At 45.5% G+C, this 22,905-nt stretch overlaps 1 protein-coding gene across 1 annotated transcript in view; it reads right to left on the reverse strand.

The window, feature by feature from the left end:
* The window catches only part of CACNG2 (calcium voltage-gated channel auxiliary subunit gamma 2), a 151,983-nt gene that overhangs the window by 19,473 nt on the left and 109,605 nt on the right, over positions 1 to 22,905 (reverse strand). The window contains exon 2 of the mRNA XM_063134579.1: positions 6,209 to 6,292. Within this exon, the coding sequence (XP_062990649.1) occupies positions 6,209 to 6,292 (84 nt within the window). The remainder of the gene's footprint in view (positions 1 to 6,208; positions 6,293 to 22,905) is intronic.

A 22,905-nucleotide genomic window follows, 5' to 3' on the forward strand; every position in this document is an offset into this window, starting at 1 on the left:
GTATTATATATCAGATGGTTTATGTGGCCTGGTTTGAGGATGAATGGTAGATTTAAACCTTTAGGGTTGCCTCTAATGCTATTCGTAGTTATGGTAGACCCACTGAAATGAAGAAAACTTAAATTAGTCATGACTAACTTAAGTCTCATTCATTTCAATGGGGCTGCTATAAGTAGGACTAACATTGGATACATCCCCTATTATTTTACTCAATAAATTTGGTCTACGGAACCTCTTGCAAGGTTTGCTTGCAGCACCTTAGATTTGAGCTGTCCAGCACCTGAGATACAAGTACATTTTACAGAACAGCTGTTCTTTAACTTAGCTGCTTAGATGCTACAATGCTTACTGAATTCCAAGTGCTATGCTTTGCTAGATCAAACCAAAGCATTTTTGGCATAGTTCAATTTCTTTGTGAGTGAATTAGCATGTGCTAGATCCAGTTATCAGTGCCACCCCTGGGTTTTGGGGAGCCTGTGGACAAGATGCTCTTGGTGACTGGAGGGAGCCCACCTCCTCCTTGCTGTTGCCATTACTGCCCATTCGCTGGCCCTATCCATCTGGGTCTCATCCAGACTTTGGATGGGGGTGGCAGTATTGGGACTGCTGGCAATGGGCTTGCAGGATCCATTTTGTTTTTCACTGAAGTCTACTGACCAGAGCGGGGCGGGGGGGAGTGCCTCAGACAGGTGGACATGAGGAACGGCGTGCCTCTGAGCACATACTAAGCCCAAGAAATGCTGAGCACCAAGGCCAGGACAAGACCTTCTGCCACTAGAGGTGGGGCGGGGAGAGCATGAACTGCCACACCCTGCTACTGGGGTTGGTGGTTGGTGGGGGAGTGTGAGCTGTTGTGGGACTGTGAGCAGGGAGTATGGTAACCTCCTCCTGCCTTCCCCACAATGCTTCATTCGGAGGGGTCCTGAGGCATTGATGGGGAGCTGTTCCTGGAGATTGTCCAGGGCCACCTCCTCGCCAATGCCTTGCTGTAAAAAAGAAGCGAGGTGTTTGGCTGGGCCAGCTCTGTGGTGAGCCGTGCCAGGTCCTCTTTTGCTGAGGCCTTTGCAGCAGCAGGATGGTGGCTGGTCTGGCTCTGCAGAACAGCTGTCCACTTATGCCTTATTCAGAGTGAGACATGGGCTAGATGGGTGGTGGTGGTGGCAGCTGCTGCTGTTCTGGAGAGCACACATTTGCCACAGCAGGGGAGTGGCCAGTGGGGCTCTCCAGATGGTCTGCCCACCTTATGGCCAGGGGGGCTCTCCAGAGGGGCCACACACCTTATGCTTTTCTTTGGGTGGAGGCAGCAGTATAGGGACTGCTGGCAATGGGCATGCAGAATATGCTGCCCTTTTTGATCTGACGCCTGAGGCAGGAATTCACCCTGCCTTATGGGAGGGCCGACCCTAGTGATCAGTATCAGAACCAAGCTCATCTACTCCTGGTTCTTCACCAAGCATTATTTTTCAGCAACCTAAGCTGGGGGAAAACCTTTTAGATGTTGCCATTGTTAGATAATTGTGAGTCAGAAACCCTTGCTAACCTTCTGCCGATCAACCAAAAATCTACCAGTAGACCACAAACTAGGTTCTGCCCATCCTTGGTCTAACGTATTTCTTCGATTGTAAGATGCCATCGATTGTAAGACGCACACTAATTTCAGTACCACTAACAGGAAAAAACAATCCTAAGACACACCTGCGATTCTAAGACGCACGCTGTTTTTAGAGATGTTTATATGGGGAAAAAAGTTCGTCTTAGAATTGAAGAAATACGGTAATTCACACCACCAGCTGGAGGGAGAGGGCCAGATGAGGAGAGGATGCGGCTCTTTTTGTTTGGTCCTGATGCTGTTCACTTGCTTGGAGTAGGCAGGTGAACTGGCCTGATTCAAAGGACATTTAAATCCCTAAATGACTTAGGATCATTCTATCTGAAGGAGAGCCTAATAGGAGAAGGCTCTCCTTTAGAAAGAATGGCCCTAAGCTATGTTCCTGCCTGGTGCCACCACCTACAATGTGCAATAGTGGCTACCAGGGAAAAAGCCTCCTCTGTAGTGGCCTCCCATCTGTGTAGAATGCTCTTTCCAGGGACAGCCTTCTAACATCTTCCCTGTATAAGTTTAAATGCCAAGTTCAGACCTTCCTCTTCCAGCAGGAATTTACCCTTTAATCTGTTGCTCTGATGATTAACTTTACTTCTTGTTCTTTAATATTTCAATGCATTATTGTTTCAATGCAGTCTTCTCCAACCTGGTGCCTTCCAGATGTGTTGGACTACAGCTCTCAGCATTCCCAACCAGAATCACAGGGAATATTGAGAGTTGTTGTCCAACACATCTGAAAGTTGCAAAGTTGTAGAAGGCTATTTTAATATTTTGATATTTTCATTGTTACATTTATTGTTTTGCTTTTGTTGTTGTTGTTGTTGTTGTTGTTTTCATTTGTAAACTGCTCATATGAACATCAGAAGATCCATGATGGATCAGACCAAGGATCTATCTAGTCCAGCATTCTGTTCACATAGCGGCCAACCAGCTGCCCACAGGAAACCCACAAGCAGGATCTGACTGCAACAACACCCTCCCACCCATGCTCCCCGGCAACTGCTGTAGATAGGCATACTGCCTCTGATACTGGAGGCAGCATATAGCCATCAGGACCTGCAGCCCTATTCTTCATAATCTTGTCCAATCCCCACTTAAAGCCCCCCAAGTTGGTGGCCATCACTACATCTTGTGGTAGTGAATTCCATAGTTTGACTATGCACTGTGTGAAGAAGTCCTTCCTTTTATCTGTCCTGAATCTCCCTCCAATCAGCTTCATGGGATGACCCCGAGTTCTAGTATTATGAGAGAGGAAGAAAAATGTCTCCCCATCCACATTCTCCTCACCATGCATAATTTTGTACGCCTCTATCATGTCTCCACTTACCTTTTTTCTATGCTAAACAATCCCAGCTGTTGTAACCTTCTTAGGGGAGTTTCTCCAGCCCCTTGATCATTTTAGTTGCTCTTTTCTGCCCTTTTTCCAAATCTACAATATCCTTTTTTTAATGTTCTGAGAGCCTCTGCCAGTTGGGTGGTATATCAACTTAATCAACACGCAAGCAAGGAAGCAAACAATCAACCAGGCAGTGGTAGCAAGGATGAGAAACAGCAGGGCCAGGTTGCCCTGGGGGCACTGCTATGGAGCTCCTGGTAGAGTGTGGGCTCCAGGAGATTCTTGACAATGCCAGCTTCTGAAGCCAGCCCTGCCAGTTATTCAAAGCTAAGAACGAGGGGAACTCCATCCCTAGAAGCCATGCTTCAGAAGAACGTAAGACCTGCTTGCTTGATCAGTCCATCTAACCCAGTATTCTGTTTCTGACAGCTGCCAGGCAGAAGCTTTTGGGAAGTTCACAAGCAGGACGAGGTGATGGCCTTCCAATTATGGTCCTCTCTTGCACTGGGTACTCAGAGGTATAATTCATCTACAGTAAATGTGTAAGTTCCATTTAGCTATCAGGGCTAATAGCTTGTTCGTTCTTGAGCTTTGACTGAAAAGCTGGACTACGCGTTATGACCTCAGGCGCATATAGGGTTAGCTCAATGAGCCTTTCCACATTGCAATGTGCTCTCAGGAGGTAGAGAAAAGCAGCACTGGGGGTGGGATACTTCCCTTTTTCCCTGATAGCTGCCTTTCCCTTGAAACTCCCTTCAGCTGCTTTCCCTCCCAAAGCTGTTAGACCTCCCCAAAGTGATTTATACTGAAGCAGGGGCTGTCAGGTGGAGTGGTGGTTCTAGTTTTTGGAGAAGACACCCTCAATGGAGAAGTCTACCTTTTCACCACGTTTGTCACCTGCTCCTCCTCCTCCCCCTGTCACTGCTACCACCTACAGAGAGCAAGAAAGCAACGAAGCAGAGGCATCAACTGCTCATCCATCTCACTATCACTTTTGTCCGGGCCACAATGAGAGGCAGATGAACATGCAGGTTGCAACGGTGTCCATCTAGAGACAGCTCTTGTCAATGGCTCTGTTTGCTGGGGTGTGGGCCCTCAGCAGGAGCCCAACCAGGCCTACCTTTGACGCCTGCTCTGGTCAGGCAAACAGTATATGAGGCTGAAGTGTAGTGTGTAATTTGGTCTCAAAGTAGCAGCTTACAGGATGAGTGAAGTTAATCTTTAATTCCTGGTTAGGCCCAGTCCTAACTGGGGTTAAGGGATGAACAACAACCTCTTTCCACTAGAGAGCCACCTTAAGCATGATTTTTCAGTAGTTTAGATTTTGCTGTGCCTGTTGGCATTACAACCAGTGCATTGTGGGAGGGATGCATCCATGTGGCATTCGTGTGCTCTTGGTTTGGCACTTTCATGCTAGAGCTGGAAGGGCGAGAAGTGGGACTAATCCGGTCTTGTGGAAAAAGAGAGAGTGAAGGGAGGGACATGGAGTAGCAGCAGTAGTGGTCTAGTGGAGGGACGTAGAGCTCCATCACTTGTTGATGAGCCGAGACACTGACAAAGTCTACACTACAGCTTTAAAATGGTTTAAACTGCATGTACAGCTTTCAAACCGTTTTTGAAGTGTAATATCCTGCTTGGTGTAGATCTGGCCACTGTTGTCATCTGCCACCCTACCCCCTTCCACCAGGATTCTCTCTGGGTTTAGCTGCCAACAGCTTCCCAGTAACAATATAGTGCTCTTGTTTAGTACAAAATATTTTGGGGTGGCTTGAATGGGCAGCTAAGACCCATTCACTTTACAAAAGCTCCTGGCGAAGATGAAAACTGCTAGAACTGGTTTGTTGAATCAACGCAGTTGCAGGACTTTGGAGGCTCTCTTTGGCAACATGGTTATGGGGGCTGTCATGATGAGCATCTGTGCTTCAAAATGTACCACTACATCGCTGGCCAACATCTGCTATGGCCCTATCCTGCTGTTGTTAGTGACCTCTGTATTATGGCCTTAAGATCTCTTTCCTTGGTGGTTCCTGCCAGTTTAGACCCTATCAATATATAGCTGGGGGGAGGGGGGAGGGGAGTAAAAGGACAAACATCTTGAATCCCAAACTGATGCATCATCGTTACTATCATCATGATGTCACCGCAGAGCAGCAAAGTCTGGGGATGTTGCACTGGCCAACTGGCACACTTTCCTGGGTGCTCAGTCCCACAAAGGGCAGCTCGAGGGCTATGGATGTTTATTGTTTGTTTGACGTCAAGCCAATCCCCACTTTACTTTTAAACTTGGTACATACATATTAAACCCCAGTTTAAATGGCAAAAGTGCTGCGTGGCACCATCAACTCAAACGGGCACACCTGAATGAAAGACAAATGGAGTGATTGGGAAAGAATCCCTCCCATTGGTCTATTGTAGCATTTTAATGGTTATTTTAATGTGTGTGTGTGTCCATCCTATTTATGGGTGTGCATTTTGCCATTTAAATTCTGGTGCTTTTTGTACCTGGGTTTTTAGAAAAGTGATATGAATTAAATTGGCTTTGAGCCTCTTACCCTCAATTTCTATCGCACCTTTCCCAGTTGATCATCAGAACTGCTGGCATCCCAGTCTTGGTATATGCTGGCCATCACCGTAAGCAGAAGATTTATTTATTTTATTTGTTATTTTTATATCCCACCCTTTCCTCCAAGGAGGCCAAAGTGGTGTCCATAATCCTCCTCCTTTCCATTTTATCCTCCCAACAATCCTGTGAAGTAGGCTGGGCTGAGAGTTAGTGACTGACCCAAAGTCACCCTGTGAGCTTCATGGCCAAGTGGGGACTACAGCCTGGATGTCCTGCATCCCAGTCCAACACTCTAACCACTACACTACACTATCTCTACTGTACAGGACAGGGGAAGTATGTGGAGAGAAACAGTGGGAAGACTTTCCCATCTCACAAATTCACTTAATGTCACCGACTTGTGCAGTCAGGAGGTCTTAGCAATGAAAAATATTTATCCTAAAAAACAATGTAATTGTCAATTTAAAAATTGAGGGCACACGTGCAAGAGAACCAGGAGAAGCCTGAGATGGAATCTTTGGCAGAACTTCACACGGCAGATACACCCGAGCCCAAGAGGTGCTCCGCTTGAGGTTTTTACATTTTGCTTTATCCAGCGTGCCCATCCTCAAGGGAACGAGCTTTGTATAATGCCATCGGCAGGGAATGAAGGGCACCCAGCACACACACGATAATCAGTGGGGAGGAAAAGAAGCTGCAGACTTACGGAGGAAATATTCTGCTGTGTCGGCTTCATACTCTGTGTCCTCGAGGAAGTGATCGATTTGCTTACACAGACCTTTGAAATTCCCTACAATACAAGAGAGGAAACAACAAATGAGAACACCAGAAAACTGAGGCAACGGCTCCCCTTCTGTCCTCTCTGTTTGTCTTTCCAAGGGGCCTTTTCAGAAGATTGTTGCAGCATGCAGTAAACACATAATTCATTTGTTGTGGGGGATCCAGACACTTTAAGCCCACGTAGTGCATTTCCCCAACACAGAGACTGCAATATTCTGCTGCTCAGAAAATGTGATTCTCTCCTCCTGCTGCCCCTCTCAGCTAGTGTTTGTATCACAATAGTGAATAGTGTATGGAAGATGACAATTATACCAGTGTCACAACCACCTACTGAACATAAGAACATAAGAAGTGCCCTGATGCTGGATTAGACTGATGGTCCATCTAGTCCAGCACTCTGTTCACACAGTGGCCGACCAGCTGTCGACCAGGGACCAACAAAGCAGGACCTGGTGCAACAGCACCCTCCCACCTGGTGCACACAGACTTACTGCCTCGGATATTGGAGGTAGCACACAGCCATCAGGGTTAGTAGCCATTGATAGCTTACTCCCCCAGGAATTTATCCAACCCTCTTTTAAAGCCATCCAAATTGCTGGCCATCACTACATCTTGTGGTAGTGAATTCCATAATTTAACTATGCTCTGTGTGAAGAAGTGCTTCTTTTTATTTGTCCTGCATCTCCCACCAATCAGCTTCATGGGATGACCCCGGGTTCTAGTATTTTGAGAGTGGGAGAAAATATCTCTCTATACACATTCTCCACACCATGCATAATTTTGTACACCTCCATCATGTCTCCCCTTAGCCTCCTTTTTTCCAAGCTGAGCAATCCCAGCTGTTGTAACCTTCCCTCATAGAGGAGGTGCTCCAGCCCCTTAATCATTTTAGTTGCCCTTTTCTGCACTTTTTCCAGCTCTATATCTTTTTTTGGGGGTGTGGTGACTGTATTCTAAGTGTGGTCACAGCATAGTTTTGTATAAAGGCAGTATACAAATCTATGGCAGTTTTATTCTCAATTCCTTTTCTTATAATCCCTAACATGGAATTTGCCTTCTTTATAGCTGCCACACACTGGGTTGACATTTTCATTGAACTGTCCACCACAACCCCAGATCTCTTTCTTGTTCAGTCACTGCCAGCTCAGATCCCATCAGCTTATACTTGAAGTTGGGTTTTTTTTTGCCCCAACATGCATCACCTTACACTTGGTTAAACTGAACTGCATCTAAGGCATGTCTAGATGATGGGCTTGCCCCAGGGTGGATTCGCAGTAGTGGCAGGTCGTCTACATGATGCAGCCGCCATTGCGAAGCCATCCAGGGGCAAACCCCAGAAACTCCACTGAAAAAACGTTGGGCACTTACCCTGACTTTTTTTTGTCTGTGGAGGCATGTCACGGCTGATGGCACCCATTGATTGGTTGCCATTGGCTGGACAGGGAAGAAGGCGGACCTCCAGGAGCTCAGGAGAGTCCTGTGGTAAATTTAAAACAAAAACAAAAACAGGAGAGGGAGGAGAGGAACGGAGCCTGTTCCTCCCCTCTTGAAAATGCATTCATATCTACAGAGAGGCACATCTCACATTCATGAGCCCAGCAACGAAAACAGCCTACATTCAAACATCATGGAATGTAATTAAATCGTGTATGAGACCAGAAAGAGGTTCTTCTACAGATCTGTTGAGCCGCACTGTAGGATTTCAGGGTCAAAAAGTATATGGTTTTCTGCACATGGCTATTATTATTGAGACGGTACATTAAATGCGCATAGAGCTACATCCCCATAAATATGCCCTAGTACCTACAACCTCGTGGTTGGTGTGAGTATGCTAAAGTTTAGGACAATTAAGAGAGTTTGACGCTTGCTGTCCACTACACCTTGATGATCGATGCCCACATTCACTGCTCACACCATTATCATGTATGATGGCGATTTTATCTGTGCAAGCAAATTAAATTCACAATGTCAGTGATGACAGCAGGCAGCTAAGGCACTGGGCATCAAAATGATAAGAGCAGCAGCAAGAGCGAGGCAGCAGGTGAGGCACCTGGGGGAAGCAAAGGTCATGGGGTGAATCCTTTAACTTGCTGTGTCCCAGATCTGGTGTATGCGAGGGACAATGAGAGTATAGCTCTCAGAGCTGTACAAAGAGGAGTGTAAAGCAGTAACCTCTCCAAAATACATGTGTACACTTGGGATGTACCAGAATTTTATTCCTGTTTGCAAATCACATGAACATGTCACATTTGCAGCCCTGAACATGATCAGGAACGTAATTCTTGGGATTTTATTTTATTTTTGCAATTTTCTGAACTTGCTTTTACATTTTGGTTGGGAAAAATGGCCATGTTAAAAATGCACACACACACACACACATTCAAATGGGAAAAATGGCATACTTTTAAAAATGCACTTTTTCCGATCGAAAAGAAAAAGATGTTCACGTTTGGGAATACAAAGAGGCAAAACAAGCTTTGAGGAAGAATTTGGAGAACTTCAGTGAGCTCAAACGTTAAATGTTCGCCCACACCTCAGGAAGCGAAGTCTCTCTCAAACCACTTTCTGCTCCTTTGAAAGACATTGTCCATTGGTGCAGCAGAGCTGGAGTTAAGGGCTGATGTTCATGGCCCCATAACCCAGGGATCTCCCAAATGATACCCCCCACTCAAAGGGTGATAGCTGATGGGGCTCACCAGGGCTGACATTGCATCCTTCCTTCTTATTTTTTTTTAAAAAAAACATTTTACATTCAGTGGCTGGCTGGCAGGGCATGTGCATGATTACAGACTGTCATTTTATTATTTAAAATATATTATCCTTTCCCACAGCATGGGGCTTATTCCTGAGAAAATGTGTTTAGCATCAGCATGGTAGAAGCAAACTCCACTTTATTCCTGTAGTCAGGACAATGCTATGATTTAAGTGAAGTAATGGTGCTATGATTTAAAATGTGCAACTGGACATGCTCAGAGTCTTTCCTTTTTAAAAAAAACCAGGGCAAGCAAATAAGTGGTTTTTGCTTGTTTGTTTGTTTGGGTTTTTATTGCTGAAACGTATAAGGAGTGTAGAAGCTGTTGTAAAGCATGACATGGTGGTGGTGTCTGTGAGGAAAAGAAATATTAGTTATGTGTAGTTACTGAAATAATACTTATAGCCATCTAATGCCACCCCCTCCCAAGCTGCCTCATTCCTGGTAAACTGCCCAGAGAGCTTCAGCTATTGGGCGGCATAAAAATGTAATAAATAAATGAATAAAAGACCCTTAAGTCCAAGGCCTAATTTTTTCTAGCTGTTTCACTGCTATTGTCCAGGTTCGGATGATAGGGTGAGGGTGGGAAGAAGCCATTGTGGCTTCTTCCCCTGTCCCAGCGCATGTCGTGCAGCAGGCAGCTAAGGCACTGTGATTTATTATTATTATTTATTTTTATATAGCACCATAGTTACCTGCACCACAGCGCAGGTTATCATGTTGTCCAAACCTGGCATGGTGCGCAGCAGGGGTGGCTTGTTACCTATGACCCATGGTTTGCACTAGGGGTTTTGGTGTGGCTAAGAAGTCAAGCCCACACACATGGCATCGCAAGTAATTATGCAAGCCATAATGACTTCTTTGGCTCCTGCGATTGTCCGAATACCCCCATTGTCTGATTCCACCCTAGTATTGGTTTTCTACCAGTTTAATTCTCATGGTTTCTCCCTTCCTAGAAGGTTTGAGAATTCTTGGTTAGGAGATCCCATGACTCTTTAAAGAACCATAGTCCTTAAACTTCTCAGAGAAGAAGAAATTATTACCAAACCAGTTTAAGTGTGAAACGTAGATAATAAGGGCCAAAGTAGACTGACATTCTTCATGTCTTTAGCCCTGGCATGCATGATTTTAAAAAATTAAAATCAGCTGGTGTGACAGACAGAGCCAGATTGAGAACATGGCGTGGAGGGAGGCAGCCTTTAACTTTTTGCTCCTGGTCTGAGTTGTGCCCCTCTCCCTGTACTGGCTATTTGAAGTAGGCACAAATGGGAGCTTTCCTCCCATTGCAAATATCCAGCACCTCAAATCCAATTCAGATTGTGATCACGGTGGGGGGAAAAGGATCACACACCGCTCCACCCATGCCATGGTCCAGATCCTGCACCTGCCCACCCCAGCTTTTTTTAATTTTATTTTTAAGAATGCATGCCAGAACTAAAGACGGGAATAATGTTCACCTAGTTTGGCTCTAACATGGCTGTTCTTCTGAAATTCAACTTAAAATGTAAATCCTTTAGCAAAGAAATGGAGATTGTACTGGAAAAGAAAAGAAAAAACATTTAGAACTCTGAACTTGAATATTTAATTACCAATCAAAGAAACCCAGCCTGACCCAAACTGGAAATTTGAGAGGTAAACCCCATGGCCCACGTGTTCCTCTTGGCACAACCGGGACAAGCCCACTTCCCAAACAATCTCAAGATATGCGTTCAGTAGCAACATGTTACATTTCAGCCACTCATGTGCAATAATTTGCCACATAGGACATTTTCTTTGTACTGCCACAAACTTGAGGAGGAAAAAAAGTTTACATTTGTATGGAGAAAAATGCCCGAGCCCAGGGCCAGATCTACACCAGGCAGGATATGACACTTTGAAAACATTTTGAAAACTGTATATGGAGTGTGTCCTGGGCTTCAACAGTTGTCACTACTGTTATAAACTGTTTTAAAGCCATAGCGTAGAGCCTGTCCTAGAGATGGGCTACAGCAAAACAAATGGGCTTGCTGTGTGTAGCGATTTAAAGTAGGGGTGTGCACGGACCCCCCGCTCCACCCCGCGGGCCAATCTGAAAATTTCGGATTGGCCCACTCCATTCCGCGCCGCTCCGCCCATACTCCGGTCCTCTTTGCCGCAGAGCTCCGGCTCCGAATCGGAGCACCGCAGTGGAGGGGAGTGGCGCCAGGTAAGGCCGGTGCAGAGCCCGATAAGGGACCAAGGGGGAGGGGGGTTACCGGGCCCTGCCGCCGTCGCTGCCCGGCGGCATAGCCCAGTAAGGGACCAAGGGGGAGGGGGGCCTTACCTGCCTCTGTCCGCGGTCCGTCGGCTTCTTCAATTGAGCCCGTGGTTCAACCAGGAAGTCTGGGCTGCAAGAGCTCCGCCGGAAAGGTAAGTGGGGTTTACCGGGCCCTGCCGCTGTCGCCCATGCGGCGACAGTGGCAGGGCCTGGTAAAAAAAACCCTCCTCTCCCTTACCTGCCTCCGTCCGTGGTCCGTCAGCTTCTTCAATTGAGCCCGCGGTTCAACCGGGAAGTCTAGGCCGCACTTGTGGTCCAGACTTCCTGGTTGAACCGCGGGCTCAATTGAAGAAGCCGACGGACCACGGACGGAGGCAGGTAAGGGAGAGGAGGGTTTTTTTTACTGGGCCCTGCCGCTGTCGCCGCATGGGCGACAGCGGCAGGGCCCGGTAAACCCCACTTACCTTTCTGGCGGAGCTCCGGATCGAGGCGAAGGATCCGTCTTCACCTCGATTCTCTTCGCCACGCTCCGCCGGCCCCCCAATCCTCTTCGCCTCCGCCTTAAGGGGAGGCGAAGCACCCCGCTCCGCTTCTAATTCGCCGGTCCGATTAGAAGCGGAGCACATCCCTAACTTAAAGGGGTCTCCAGGTGACTCCTGTTTTATATGAAGCCACCCATCCTCAAGTAGTCTGACGAGGCTGGTGCTTGTTTTGTAGAGCTGATACTTGAGTGTGGTGGTGACTGAAGTGTTCCGCTCATGCCTCACTGGCCAAACAATACATGAGTTTTTAAATGGCGTATGTGTCATCAACACTGAATCATGGACATGGAAACTTCCATTTACTCTGACTCAGCTCCATTGAAATGTTTCCATAGTTGGTTGGGCCAAAGTTGACAAGCCACATATACTCTTCCCTTTCCCAATGATTTCCTACATCCTACTTTGCCCTCTACTTCCCCTGTGTTATCTAGGGTGACCAACTGTCAGGATTTCCCCGGATTTGTCCTGGTTTTTGTTCTTTCCATGGTGTCAGGGGGGATTTTCTATAATTTTCAATAATGTCCTGGAATGACACACCTTTAAGGCTGCCATTAGCATGGCAGGAGGGAGTGACATGCTTTCTTGAGGCACATCATTCCCCCACCCTGAGCTCCAATTGAGGTCTTAAAGGGGAAAGTGGGTCAATAGTGGACATTATAGAAAAGGAGTGGATGGTGGTGGTGCGGAATGAAATCATTTCCCCTCCTCCAGTCGGGTTCTTTAAGGTGGCGGGGGAATAACATACTTTCTGCAGGACTCAGAAAGCTGCTTCCCCCCCCCCCCACACACTAGGTGTCCTCTTTTTTGGTTTCCCAAATATGGTCACCCTAGTGTTATCCAACTATCTCGAATTTTGACCTGCTCATTTTAGGCCAGATTGCGATTCCTGTGCCACGCCACATGTTTTTAATATGCATGGGTGGAGCCAACATGATGTTCCATTTGACCACTGCTTTACTGGTCTAGTTACATGTAGAGGTCATTCAAGGTCATGTGGGGATTGTATAGCATATTTAGGAACTCAATTCGTACCTTCCAAATATTGGGATAGTGCCCCAACCTTGGGACAGATTAACAACAGGGTTTTGATTGCTGATTTGAAAAAAACATCTGTCTAGATCAGGGGTGATCTAGATCCACCAAGCAGAGCCAGGTGCAAAAGGCATACACGTAGAGTGTGCTTCTCAGCACCTTCTGAGTGAGCCTAGAAATCTGTTTTCGGTACCAGAACTGATCTGAGCCTGCAAACCTTTCATGCAAAAGTCCACCCCTGGTTACCCCAAGCTTTCGTCATTTCAGAAGCCTAATTTAGGTGGGAAAACTTACTTTGATATTGTTATTGTTAAACAATTGGGAGGCAGAAACCCTTGCCAACTTACTGCAAATAAACCCAGAGATCTATTGTAGATCTCATTCTACTTCTGTCCACCCCTGACCGAGCTCTCCTGAGCATCTTGTTTTATGTGCTAGCATCCCTAGGAAGTGAAGGTTATATTTTTCTACTTGTAAAAACCAAAAAAGGTACAAAAATATTAATCACCAGGGGTGCCAAATGTTTTGCAAAGCACAAGAACCGACTTTGAAGGAGAGAGGGAAAGTCTGAGACCAATGTGATCCAGTGTGTGGAGAGATCCTGTTCTTGCTAATGCGCTCAGATCTCAGCAAGATCCCTTTCTTTCAGGCAATGCTTAACTGAGAGGTGCCAGAGCCCCAGCATATCTGGAAATTGTAGCATCTCAGGTGGGAGAGGAGAGGCGACCAGGTCCCAAAAAGCAGCAGAAACGGGAGAAAGAGAATCTGGTTTTTGCCATCCTCAGCAACTCAAGACACTTTCATTAGCTGTCAGGACCATTTTTTAAAGGGGTAGTGACATTGTGGGCTGCTTCCGGATGAGACTTTTTATCAGCCCATCACTCGGTCTCATTCACGGAATTTTACAAGAGTTCCAGATAATGTCAACTGCCACTCATGACCCTCTCATGCTTTTCCTACTGCTTCTTCCATCTCCCCCCCACCCCCGGCCCAACTGTAGGAAATCTGTTAAGGAGGAAAAGTCAGAGGAGCTGTATAATTCTAATTGGTAGCACTAGGAACTGTCCATATGGAAGCACCCCTGGGTCCTTTTTACACCCCTGATTGTAAGAGTCATAAGATTTCTTCAACCACAGGCGGCACATAAATAATACGATACAGTACTGTAATATATAGCGTGCAAGCAATTTCTATCTGAAGATCCGTGTGTGTGTGTGTGTTTACCCAAGCATCTCTGCATCCAATTGTCCAAAAATGTTTAACTTTTGTAACCAATGTGCTGTTTGCCTCTTCCAATGCTTTAAGGTTATATCAGCATCCACTCCAACGTCTTACAGAGGAAAACAGAGATGGTTTTGTAGAGTTGTAACACCCCTTTCCTCACACCAAGAATCATCGGAAGGAGCACACACACATACACCCACACGCAGTTACTCATTTCCTGAAAGTTCCTCTACGCCTCCAATACTCTTTATTCTGCTAGTCTGCATTAGCCTGTCCTGAGCTGGCTTCTGAAAGAGGATGTATTAGTAAGCAGATCATAAACATTTCCTTAAAAACCAACATCTTAGGAACATTAAATGTTGAGCATCATCAGACTGGGGACAATTACGTCTCCTTACCATCGCTTTCTTCCCTGCTTCTGTCCCACAATATTTTCTCTTTCTTCACACAGGGGAAGAAAGAGGAAGTAAACGATGACCACATGGCCCATTCAGTAGGAGTTTTTTGTGTGTGCAGCTTTTCCTGCACACAGCAGGAAATGGCGGAATGTTTCATTTTTTTAAAACAAATCGGATTTACTGGGGTCTATTTTGTGATGGAACAGAGGCATGGGAGACATGCAGGGGGCATCATCTAAAGCAGCCTTCCTCAACCTGGGGCGCTCCAGATGTGTTGGACTACAACTCCCAGAATGGGAGATGTAGTCCAACACATCTGGAGTGCCCCAGGTTGAGGAAGGCTGACTAAAGCATGAATGAAAAACTGTGAGTGGGAAGTAATGAGCATGCAATAAAATGCTCGTCTGATAATGCTCGTTATCACAACACACTTGGTAATAGCTGCATCGCAAACACTCAGCAATATTTATTTTCTGGATTGGCAGGCACTTATAGGGGAAGGGGGCAGAAGCAGGTGCACTGGTGCAGGGGGGTGGGAGCTGAAGGTCAAGTGAGTGGAGCCTAAAATACCAGCATATTTTAGCTTTAGGCTCTTAACTAAGCCTTAGGAGAGGCTGAGATTCTACACTCCTGATGTAAATATACACATATGGACACAAAGCACCAGGAAAGCGATGGTAAGGAGATGTGATTGTCCCCAGTCTGATGACGCTCAACATTTAATGTTCCTAAGGTGTTATTTTTTAAGGAAATGTTTAAGATCCGCCTTCTGGCTTTCATTCCATCACCAAATAGGCCATGTATCCTACTTAACAGTCCTCTATTTCAAGGCATCCTCTTTCTGAAGGGCTGTTCAGTCCAAATCCAGTGTAAAGATAAAAGAACTATAAGAAGGAAGAGCTGGGGCGGGGCATCAACAATTAGCATGCGCACAGCAGATTGAGCAGTCATGTAGGTCATCTGGTCACAAGTTTTCCCTACTATGGTGAGATGTCTTTTATTTCTATATAAATTATAGTGTTGTTGGGTTTTGTTTTGTTTTTAAAAAAGTTCAACTATGCATATAAATTAGCACATGCACATTTTATGCAAACAGTGTCCTCTTTTGTCCTCTTTTTTTATCAATGTGCAAGTGGTCATCTTACCTGGGAAAGTGGCAGGTAAAGAGCAGCACATGCAGGCCCATGAACACAATATTGAAAAGGCTTCCCAATGCTGTCCCCAAGCCAAAAAGACAGTGCTCTCTTAGGGATAGGAATATAGGGAGAGTTGGAGTGTATGTATCAAGAAGAGGACACACAGAGTGTGTGGTCTTTGTGAGGGACCCTCAGTGCCTGCAATCATAGTCTTTCCCCTCTAAGAAAAATGTAGGTCATTAAGCAGGTGTCCTACACGGAATCAATTTGGTTAGCTGGTGCTCCTGTCCTGTCAAAGAGAGAGACACAGTTACCCATCTACAAGATGAGCCTTCATTACATAACTAGCTACAAACAGGCCCTTGAGTCATGGGGTCAAATGGGAAGGCTTCAATTATATTTGTATTGAAACAACCCTTTGGGAACAACCACATGTCATATAAGTAAGAGGAAGGCATAAAATGCCTTGGGAAAATTGTCTGCGGATTATTAAATAGAGCTTTGGGAGAGCAAGAGAAAGACAACAAAGGATCGCTCTCGGGTTTCGTAACAATTCAAGACCTTAATTTTGGCTTTCCTTGTTTCTGATCATGGCTGCCGCTAGCTCTGCTTGACCACAGCTTTAGCAGCACTGCCAGGACTCTACGGAGACGGCCATACACGCAATCCATCACGGGATTTTCACTCAGCATTTGATAGTCTGCTGTCGAACTGCCTCCATGGGAAAATGCATTGTGCTTGAAGTGATTTGAGGTAACATAAAAGTTCTGTTTGTGGTGCTAGATCTACACGACATGGGGTACGTCTACACGAAGGGTTTGCTCCGGGGTGGATTTGCAGTAGCAGCACGTCATCTACATGACGCAGCCGCCATTGTGAAGCCATCTGGGGGCAAACCTCCAAACCTCCTCTGTAAAACAGCTGGGCACTTACCCTGACTTTTTTGGCAGTGGCAGCTTGTCACAGCCTATGGCACTCCCTGATTGGTCACCATGGGCTGGAGAGGGAAGGGGGCAGACTCGTTCCCCCCCCACTGTGGTAAATAATAAAAAAAAACAGGGGGAGGGAGAGGAAAGGGGCTGTTCCTCCCCCCGATTTTTTAAAAAATTACCTGTATCTGCACAGTGTCCCTCTCCTCATCCTCCTCTGGTTGCCTCGTTCCTGCCCCCTTGTTCCTTTCCCCCTCAGCATAGGGAAAGTTTGTACTTGCGTTCCTTCCCATGCAGATGCTGAGAAGGAACATAAGTGCAGCAGCCAGGTGCCTCACGGCACCAAAGTGCCGCCGTCAAGATGGGGGCATGCATAGGCATGAAGGAAATTATCCAAAAGAAACCAACAGAAAGAAGGCATGAACGGCTAGGGGGAAACGAGCCAATAATGTATGTTACAGACACACAAGGAAAAATCAAAATGAAACAACACAACACGATGGCTACTTGATAATATTGAATTCAAATAGGCAAGAAACAGAAAGATGCCATTCAAATCCTGCAGTCACTATAGGCTACTGCCTTTCCACAGATGTCACCAAGGCAGCGTACAAGAATTCAAATAAAGACAACACTACATAAAAAATAAGAACAATATAACAATATTAAAACATTAACGTTAGAACTGTGCACACAAAATTCTGCACATTATTTGTGGGCAGAGAAATGGGGAGGGGGGATAATTTCATTGAATATCCCCAAGGGAAGAAGAAATCCTGAAACGGTTTGTCAGATGTGAAGCTCACTATTAGCGGTGGTTGTAGCACAACGTCTTTCTTTTCCCCCTCAGGGTTTTTGCCTTTTTGTGCTGCCAGTGCAAATAGCAACAGCAGCAAATGTTTTGGCAGCCTGGCCACCATTTTGCATCCTTCACCATGGCTAGGGTGACCATATGAAAAGGAGTGCAGGGCTCCTGTATCTTTAACAGTTGTATAGAAAAGGGAATTTCAGCAGGTGTCATTTGTATATATGGGGAACCTGGGGAAATTTCCTCTTCATCACAACAGTTAAAGCTGCAGGAGCCCTGCCCTCTTTTAAATCTGGTCACTCTAGTATAGCTCCTGCAGCTTTAACTGCTGTGATGAAGAGGGAATTTCACCAGGTTCTCTATATATACAAATGACACCTGCTGAAATTCCCTTTTCTATGCAACTGTTAAAGATACAGGAGCCCTGTCCTCCTTTCCATATGGTCACCCTAACCATGGCCCATACCTAATGTCATTCAAGGGTGTTGTAAGTGGTGTGTGTGTGAGTGTGATTTCTTTCTATTATATGCCTCTCCATTGCTTTGCAGCATCCCAGGCTGCCTGCACTTCCTGATCCAAAAAAGCCCTATGGAAGTAATTACCTCACCATGTCTTCCCCTGGTCTTGAATTGTAGTGTGGGAAGTTGTGAATACCACAGCCCGTCAGAGAGATTATTGTGCAATGAAAGACAGCACACACACACACACTCCTTGGCCACCTTGTCAGTAAAGTAAGCACATGAACACTGAACCCAACTCATGAGAATTTCTCCTAAATTTTCTTCTCCTTTGGATTTCTTCTTGAAAGCGCTGTCTTTTTTTTTTTTTAATCAATTGAATGAGAATGGTCAAAAATATGTGGAAGAAATGTTTGGCACAGCACTAATTAAAACAACATTGAAATGGAACATAGAAAAACAAGGCTCCCAGGATGTATATTGAACTCCTGTATACTTTCTACAAGCAGTCTTCAAAATTTCACCCTTCGCTTATAGCGGTTGTAGAATGATTCCCTCTATTTCTGAAGTCCAGATGTTGAGTGTCATCACTTATATAGCCAAAATGGCACCATCCACATACAGGAGAGAAGTATCAGCAGGTTTGGTTTGCAGAAGTACAAATCTTTAAGAGAAAAAAAAAACTAATGGGTGGGGGAATCCTACAAAATACAGTGGAGGCTGGTGTCTCTGATGTCAGTGGGGTATGTGTGAATCTACTCCAGGTTTCAGTCAGAACTCTAAAGGAGCTATCCAAGGTGCACCTTGGATAGCTCCTTTAGAGTTCTGACTGGTTCTGGCTGAAAGTTAGAGTGGATTCACTGCTCCACTAGCTCGGAGCCACCAGCCTCCACTGCAAAAACCCAGTGAGGATGGAGCATGATGTCACAGAATGCCGACTGATTGGGAGAAAATGGAAAACAGGGAATGGAATGGAGTGGTTGACATTCTGAACACCAGCATTCCCCACTACAACATTTTGTCGCAGTTCTCACTTGTTGGAACTGTATCTCATGTATGCCCTTGGGTATCATAAGGAAGGCCCTGACAAGTTAGTCAGTTCTACTTTTCCCATGGGTAGTGCTGTTAGCCCTTTTCTGTAGACATTCTGGCAGTGTTTTCCGTTATCTATGATATTGTAACCTTAGTTATTGGATAATGTTGCTGCAGGCTGACAAATAGAAGAGGCATTCTTCCTCAAAAGCGAGCTGCTGCTAATCTTGTGCAGAAGCCAGTTGCAAAACCTATTGTTAAGATGAGGTGACACATTTCATTATTTAACAGTATCATCCCCACAATCCGCCCTTCACACACTGGCTTACAGACCTCTGAAATAAATTAACAATTGTTTGCTTTGGTGATCTGGAAAGGTCCTTTATAATAGGGTGACCATATGAAAAGGAGGACAGGGCTCCTGTATCTTTAACAGTTGTATTGAAAAGAAAATTTCTGCAGGTGTCATTTGTATATATGGGAAACCTGGTGAAATTTCCTCTTCATCACAACAGTTAAAGCTGCAGGTGCCCTGCCCTCTTTTCAATCTGGTCACTCTAGTATAGCTCCTGCACTTTAATTGCTGTGATGAAGAGGAAATTTCATCAGGTTCTCCATATACACAAAGGACACCTGCTGAAATTCTCTTATCTATGCAACTGTTAAAGATACAGGAGTCCTGTCCTCCTTTTCATACGGTCACCCTACTTTATAAAAGCTCCATCACACCTGCATGTTTGCCCTGGCTTACCCTCGAATTATCCGCCTTTGTTTCCAGCTTGCAAATTTACACCTGTGTGCTTGTATGTTCCAAGTGTCTTTGCACCTTTCCTGTACTGCGCGCTGTGCATCACTGTTATCCTGCTGAGGTTTACTCTCACCTTGTTGTTTTCGCCATCGCCTCCGCCCATTGATCTCCTTTCTACCTTACCCTACAGTTCATTGGTTGGTGGTAGTTGAACACGGCGCCCTCCCTCCCTCCGTTGTTATTCCCTGTTGCCTTGGCTACGCCCGTTCCCCTCACCCTGCCTGGAGGCTTTGGAGCGTGAACATACTAAAATCAGATACAAGCTTCTTACCTTTGAGTAAACCCCATTGAACAGAGAGACTTACTTCTGAGTAAACAGAAATAAGACCTCAGAAGTAAGCATGGGGTTGCAGAGCACTTCGTTCCAGTTTGCTGTTTTAAGACTTTAAAAAGAAAGCTTCTGAGTGACCACACTAATAAAAGTCAGTTCTATATGTGTGTACTCAGAAGTAAGACTCTCTCGGTTCAATGAGGTTTACTCAAAGGTAAGCCTGCATGTAATTTTAGCAGTTGAAATCAATGGGATTTACTTCTGAGTAAGGGAACCAGCAGATCTGTAGTATATGAACTTCAAGATGCACAGCTTTGCATGATCAAAGCAATGGATCCTATGATCCTTTGCACTGGTGGACTATGAAAAAAAAGGGTTTAAGGGGGGAATTTAAAAAATCATAAAAAATCAAGGGATGACCCAATCTGATTCAAATTTGGTATGCTGAAAACCCTCCTTAAGAGCTATCACTGTGCCAATCTTTAAAAGTTACACAGATGTAAGCATTTGTTTAATTTTAATTTAAAAATCCCTTAAAATCAAGGGATGATACAATCTGATTCAAATTTGGTATGTTGAAAGCCCTCCTTAAGAGCTATCACTGTGCCAATCTTTACAATTTACACAGATGTAAATGTTTGTTTAATTTTCATCTAAAAATCCCTTAAAATCAAGAGATGATCCAATCTGATTAAAATTGGCCATGCTGAAAGCCCTCCTTAAGAGCTATCACTGTGCCAATTTTGATTTCTTTATCTTTAAAAATGGGGGCTCTGCTGGCAAGGAGGGTGCATTTTCCACATTTCTTTTAAGGTGAAAATGCCTACTCAGGAGTAAGAACATAGAGGTCAATGGGACCTCTTCTTGCTCCAGAGGGACTGCTTATAACCCACATGCAAATTTAATCCATAATCAACTAAAATGCCTATCAGCTGCCACTGGAGGCTGTATAGTGTTCCCCTTGTCACACACTTCCAATGACAGGTGTGTGTGCATGCTTATTGACAGTTGCATCCTGTTCATTTCAGTGGGCTTGAACCCTCCTTCGCCTTTGGATACTGAGCTGAGGGAAGGCAGGAAGGAAGGGATGGCTTGCTTCGTGGGTGGGGGAGCCCGGCTGTGATCCTGTGCATGCTTACTTGGAAGTAAGCTGCATCAGAGCCTTGGATTGTGGGCAACTTGCAGCCCCCTTTTATTGAAAAGGGAAAAGGGGAGGGGAGAGAAGCTATGCAGCCCACCCAGTCTAGCTTAACACCTTGGTCGGGAAATCAGTCCAGAGAGTATGCCAGGTAGCCTCTCCCAACCTCCCAGGGAATGAAGGTGAGGAACACGCTTCCTCACGCCTCTCTATGATGTTACCACTGCATCCCTCTCTCACTCCCCCCCCCAAAAAAAAGCAAGTCATGAAGCAAAGGTGGAGGAACAAAAGTACAATAGACCATTCTTTCATTCAACCCAGCAGCCAGGAAGCAGGAGGAGGAAAGGATTTGAATTGGAATTTAAAAACACCCACTGGGGAAAAGGCATGACCCTGTCTTTCATCATCAATACTGCCCCTTGAACACACTTTTGTCAGCAATACCACCCCTTGAAAATACGCCCACAGAACATCGGATTGAAAACGATGGCTGAAAATTCACGTTGAAGTTTGAGTGGTGCACTTTCGGATTACCGGATGAACCAGATTTCCATATGCCAAAAAATGTTGCTAAGGGGGTGGGGGAAGAACCACAATCACAGCAGGACATGGTGAACGTCATCTGAGTCCTTTGCATACAATGCACCACAACAGCAGACTCTAATGCTGGTGTGAATGTGATGGAGCTTTAAGGCTCTTAGCCTTTCCCTATGCATGTTTACTAAAAATAGGGTGACCACATGAAAAGGAGGACAGGGCTCCTGTATCTTTAACAGTTGCATTGAAAAGGAAATTTCAGTAGGTGTCATTTGTATGTATGGAGAACCTGGTGAAATGTCCTCTTCATCGCAGCAGTTAAGGCTGCAGGAGCTATACTAGAGTGACCAGATTTAAAAGAGGGCAGGGCACCTGCACCTTTAACTGTTGTGATGGAGAGGGAATTTCACCAGGTTCCCCATATATACAAATGACACCTGCAGAAATTCCCTTTTCAATACAACTGTTAAAGATACAGGAGCCCTGTCCTCCTTTTCATATGGTCACCCTACTAAAAAGTCATTCCAACAGAGTTTGGTGTGGTTTACTCACAGGTAAATGTGCAAAGGAGGCAGCAGTCCAGTCTGATCCATATATAATTGCTAGAAATAAGTTCCACTAGATTTGTGGAGGGTTGATCAGTAATAAGAGGAACCCTCCCATTGGCTCTTTCATGTTTCAAGAAAGTGACATAATATTGTTTGGGCTCTGTCATGCTCTCTGGCCTGAATCCCCCTCCCACCTCAGATGAGGACTCCACAACCTTCCAGGACAGGGGACATGGCTTTACCACACTTCTCAGACTCAGAGGGCACCCCTCAGATGCAGTCTTTACCACATCCACATTGTAAGAGCTACTGGCTGAAGAAATGGACAATTGCCGTTTAAGAAGCAGACAACTCTTCAGAGGGGGTGGAGTTAGGCTTCGGAAGGCCCTTGCCTGTTGTTGAGAGAAGAGTTCTTCTTGATTGAGTTCCTGCCAGGGTAGATCTGTCCAGGGTCTTTAAAGCCTTGCTATGCTGCATAGCTGGACCTGAGTCCGCCTTGTCTTTTATTAAGTGCAACTGCTTCTGATTGGCTTCCTTGGAAAATGTGAGCTAAGCTAGACAGGACAGGCTCCCTCTGCTATTAGCTACCTGTAGGGAACCTCCAAAATCTGTTTTACACTTCTGGAGGGCACAATGTTGGGGAAGGATGGCATAAGCTGTAAGGCAGGGGTGGAGAGAAAGCAGATTTCCAGATGTTTCGGGCTTCAAACTCCCAGCATTCCTGACCATTGGCTATGCTGGCAGGGGCTTCTGGGAGATGGTCCAAAACATCTG

The sequence above is a fragment of the Elgaria multicarinata genome, chromosome 9 (genome assembly GCF_023053635.1).
Source record: "Elgaria multicarinata webbii isolate HBS135686 ecotype San Diego chromosome 9, rElgMul1.1.pri, whole genome shotgun sequence".
Lineage (NCBI taxonomy): Eukaryota > Metazoa > Chordata > Lepidosauria > Squamata > Anguidae > Elgaria > Elgaria multicarinata.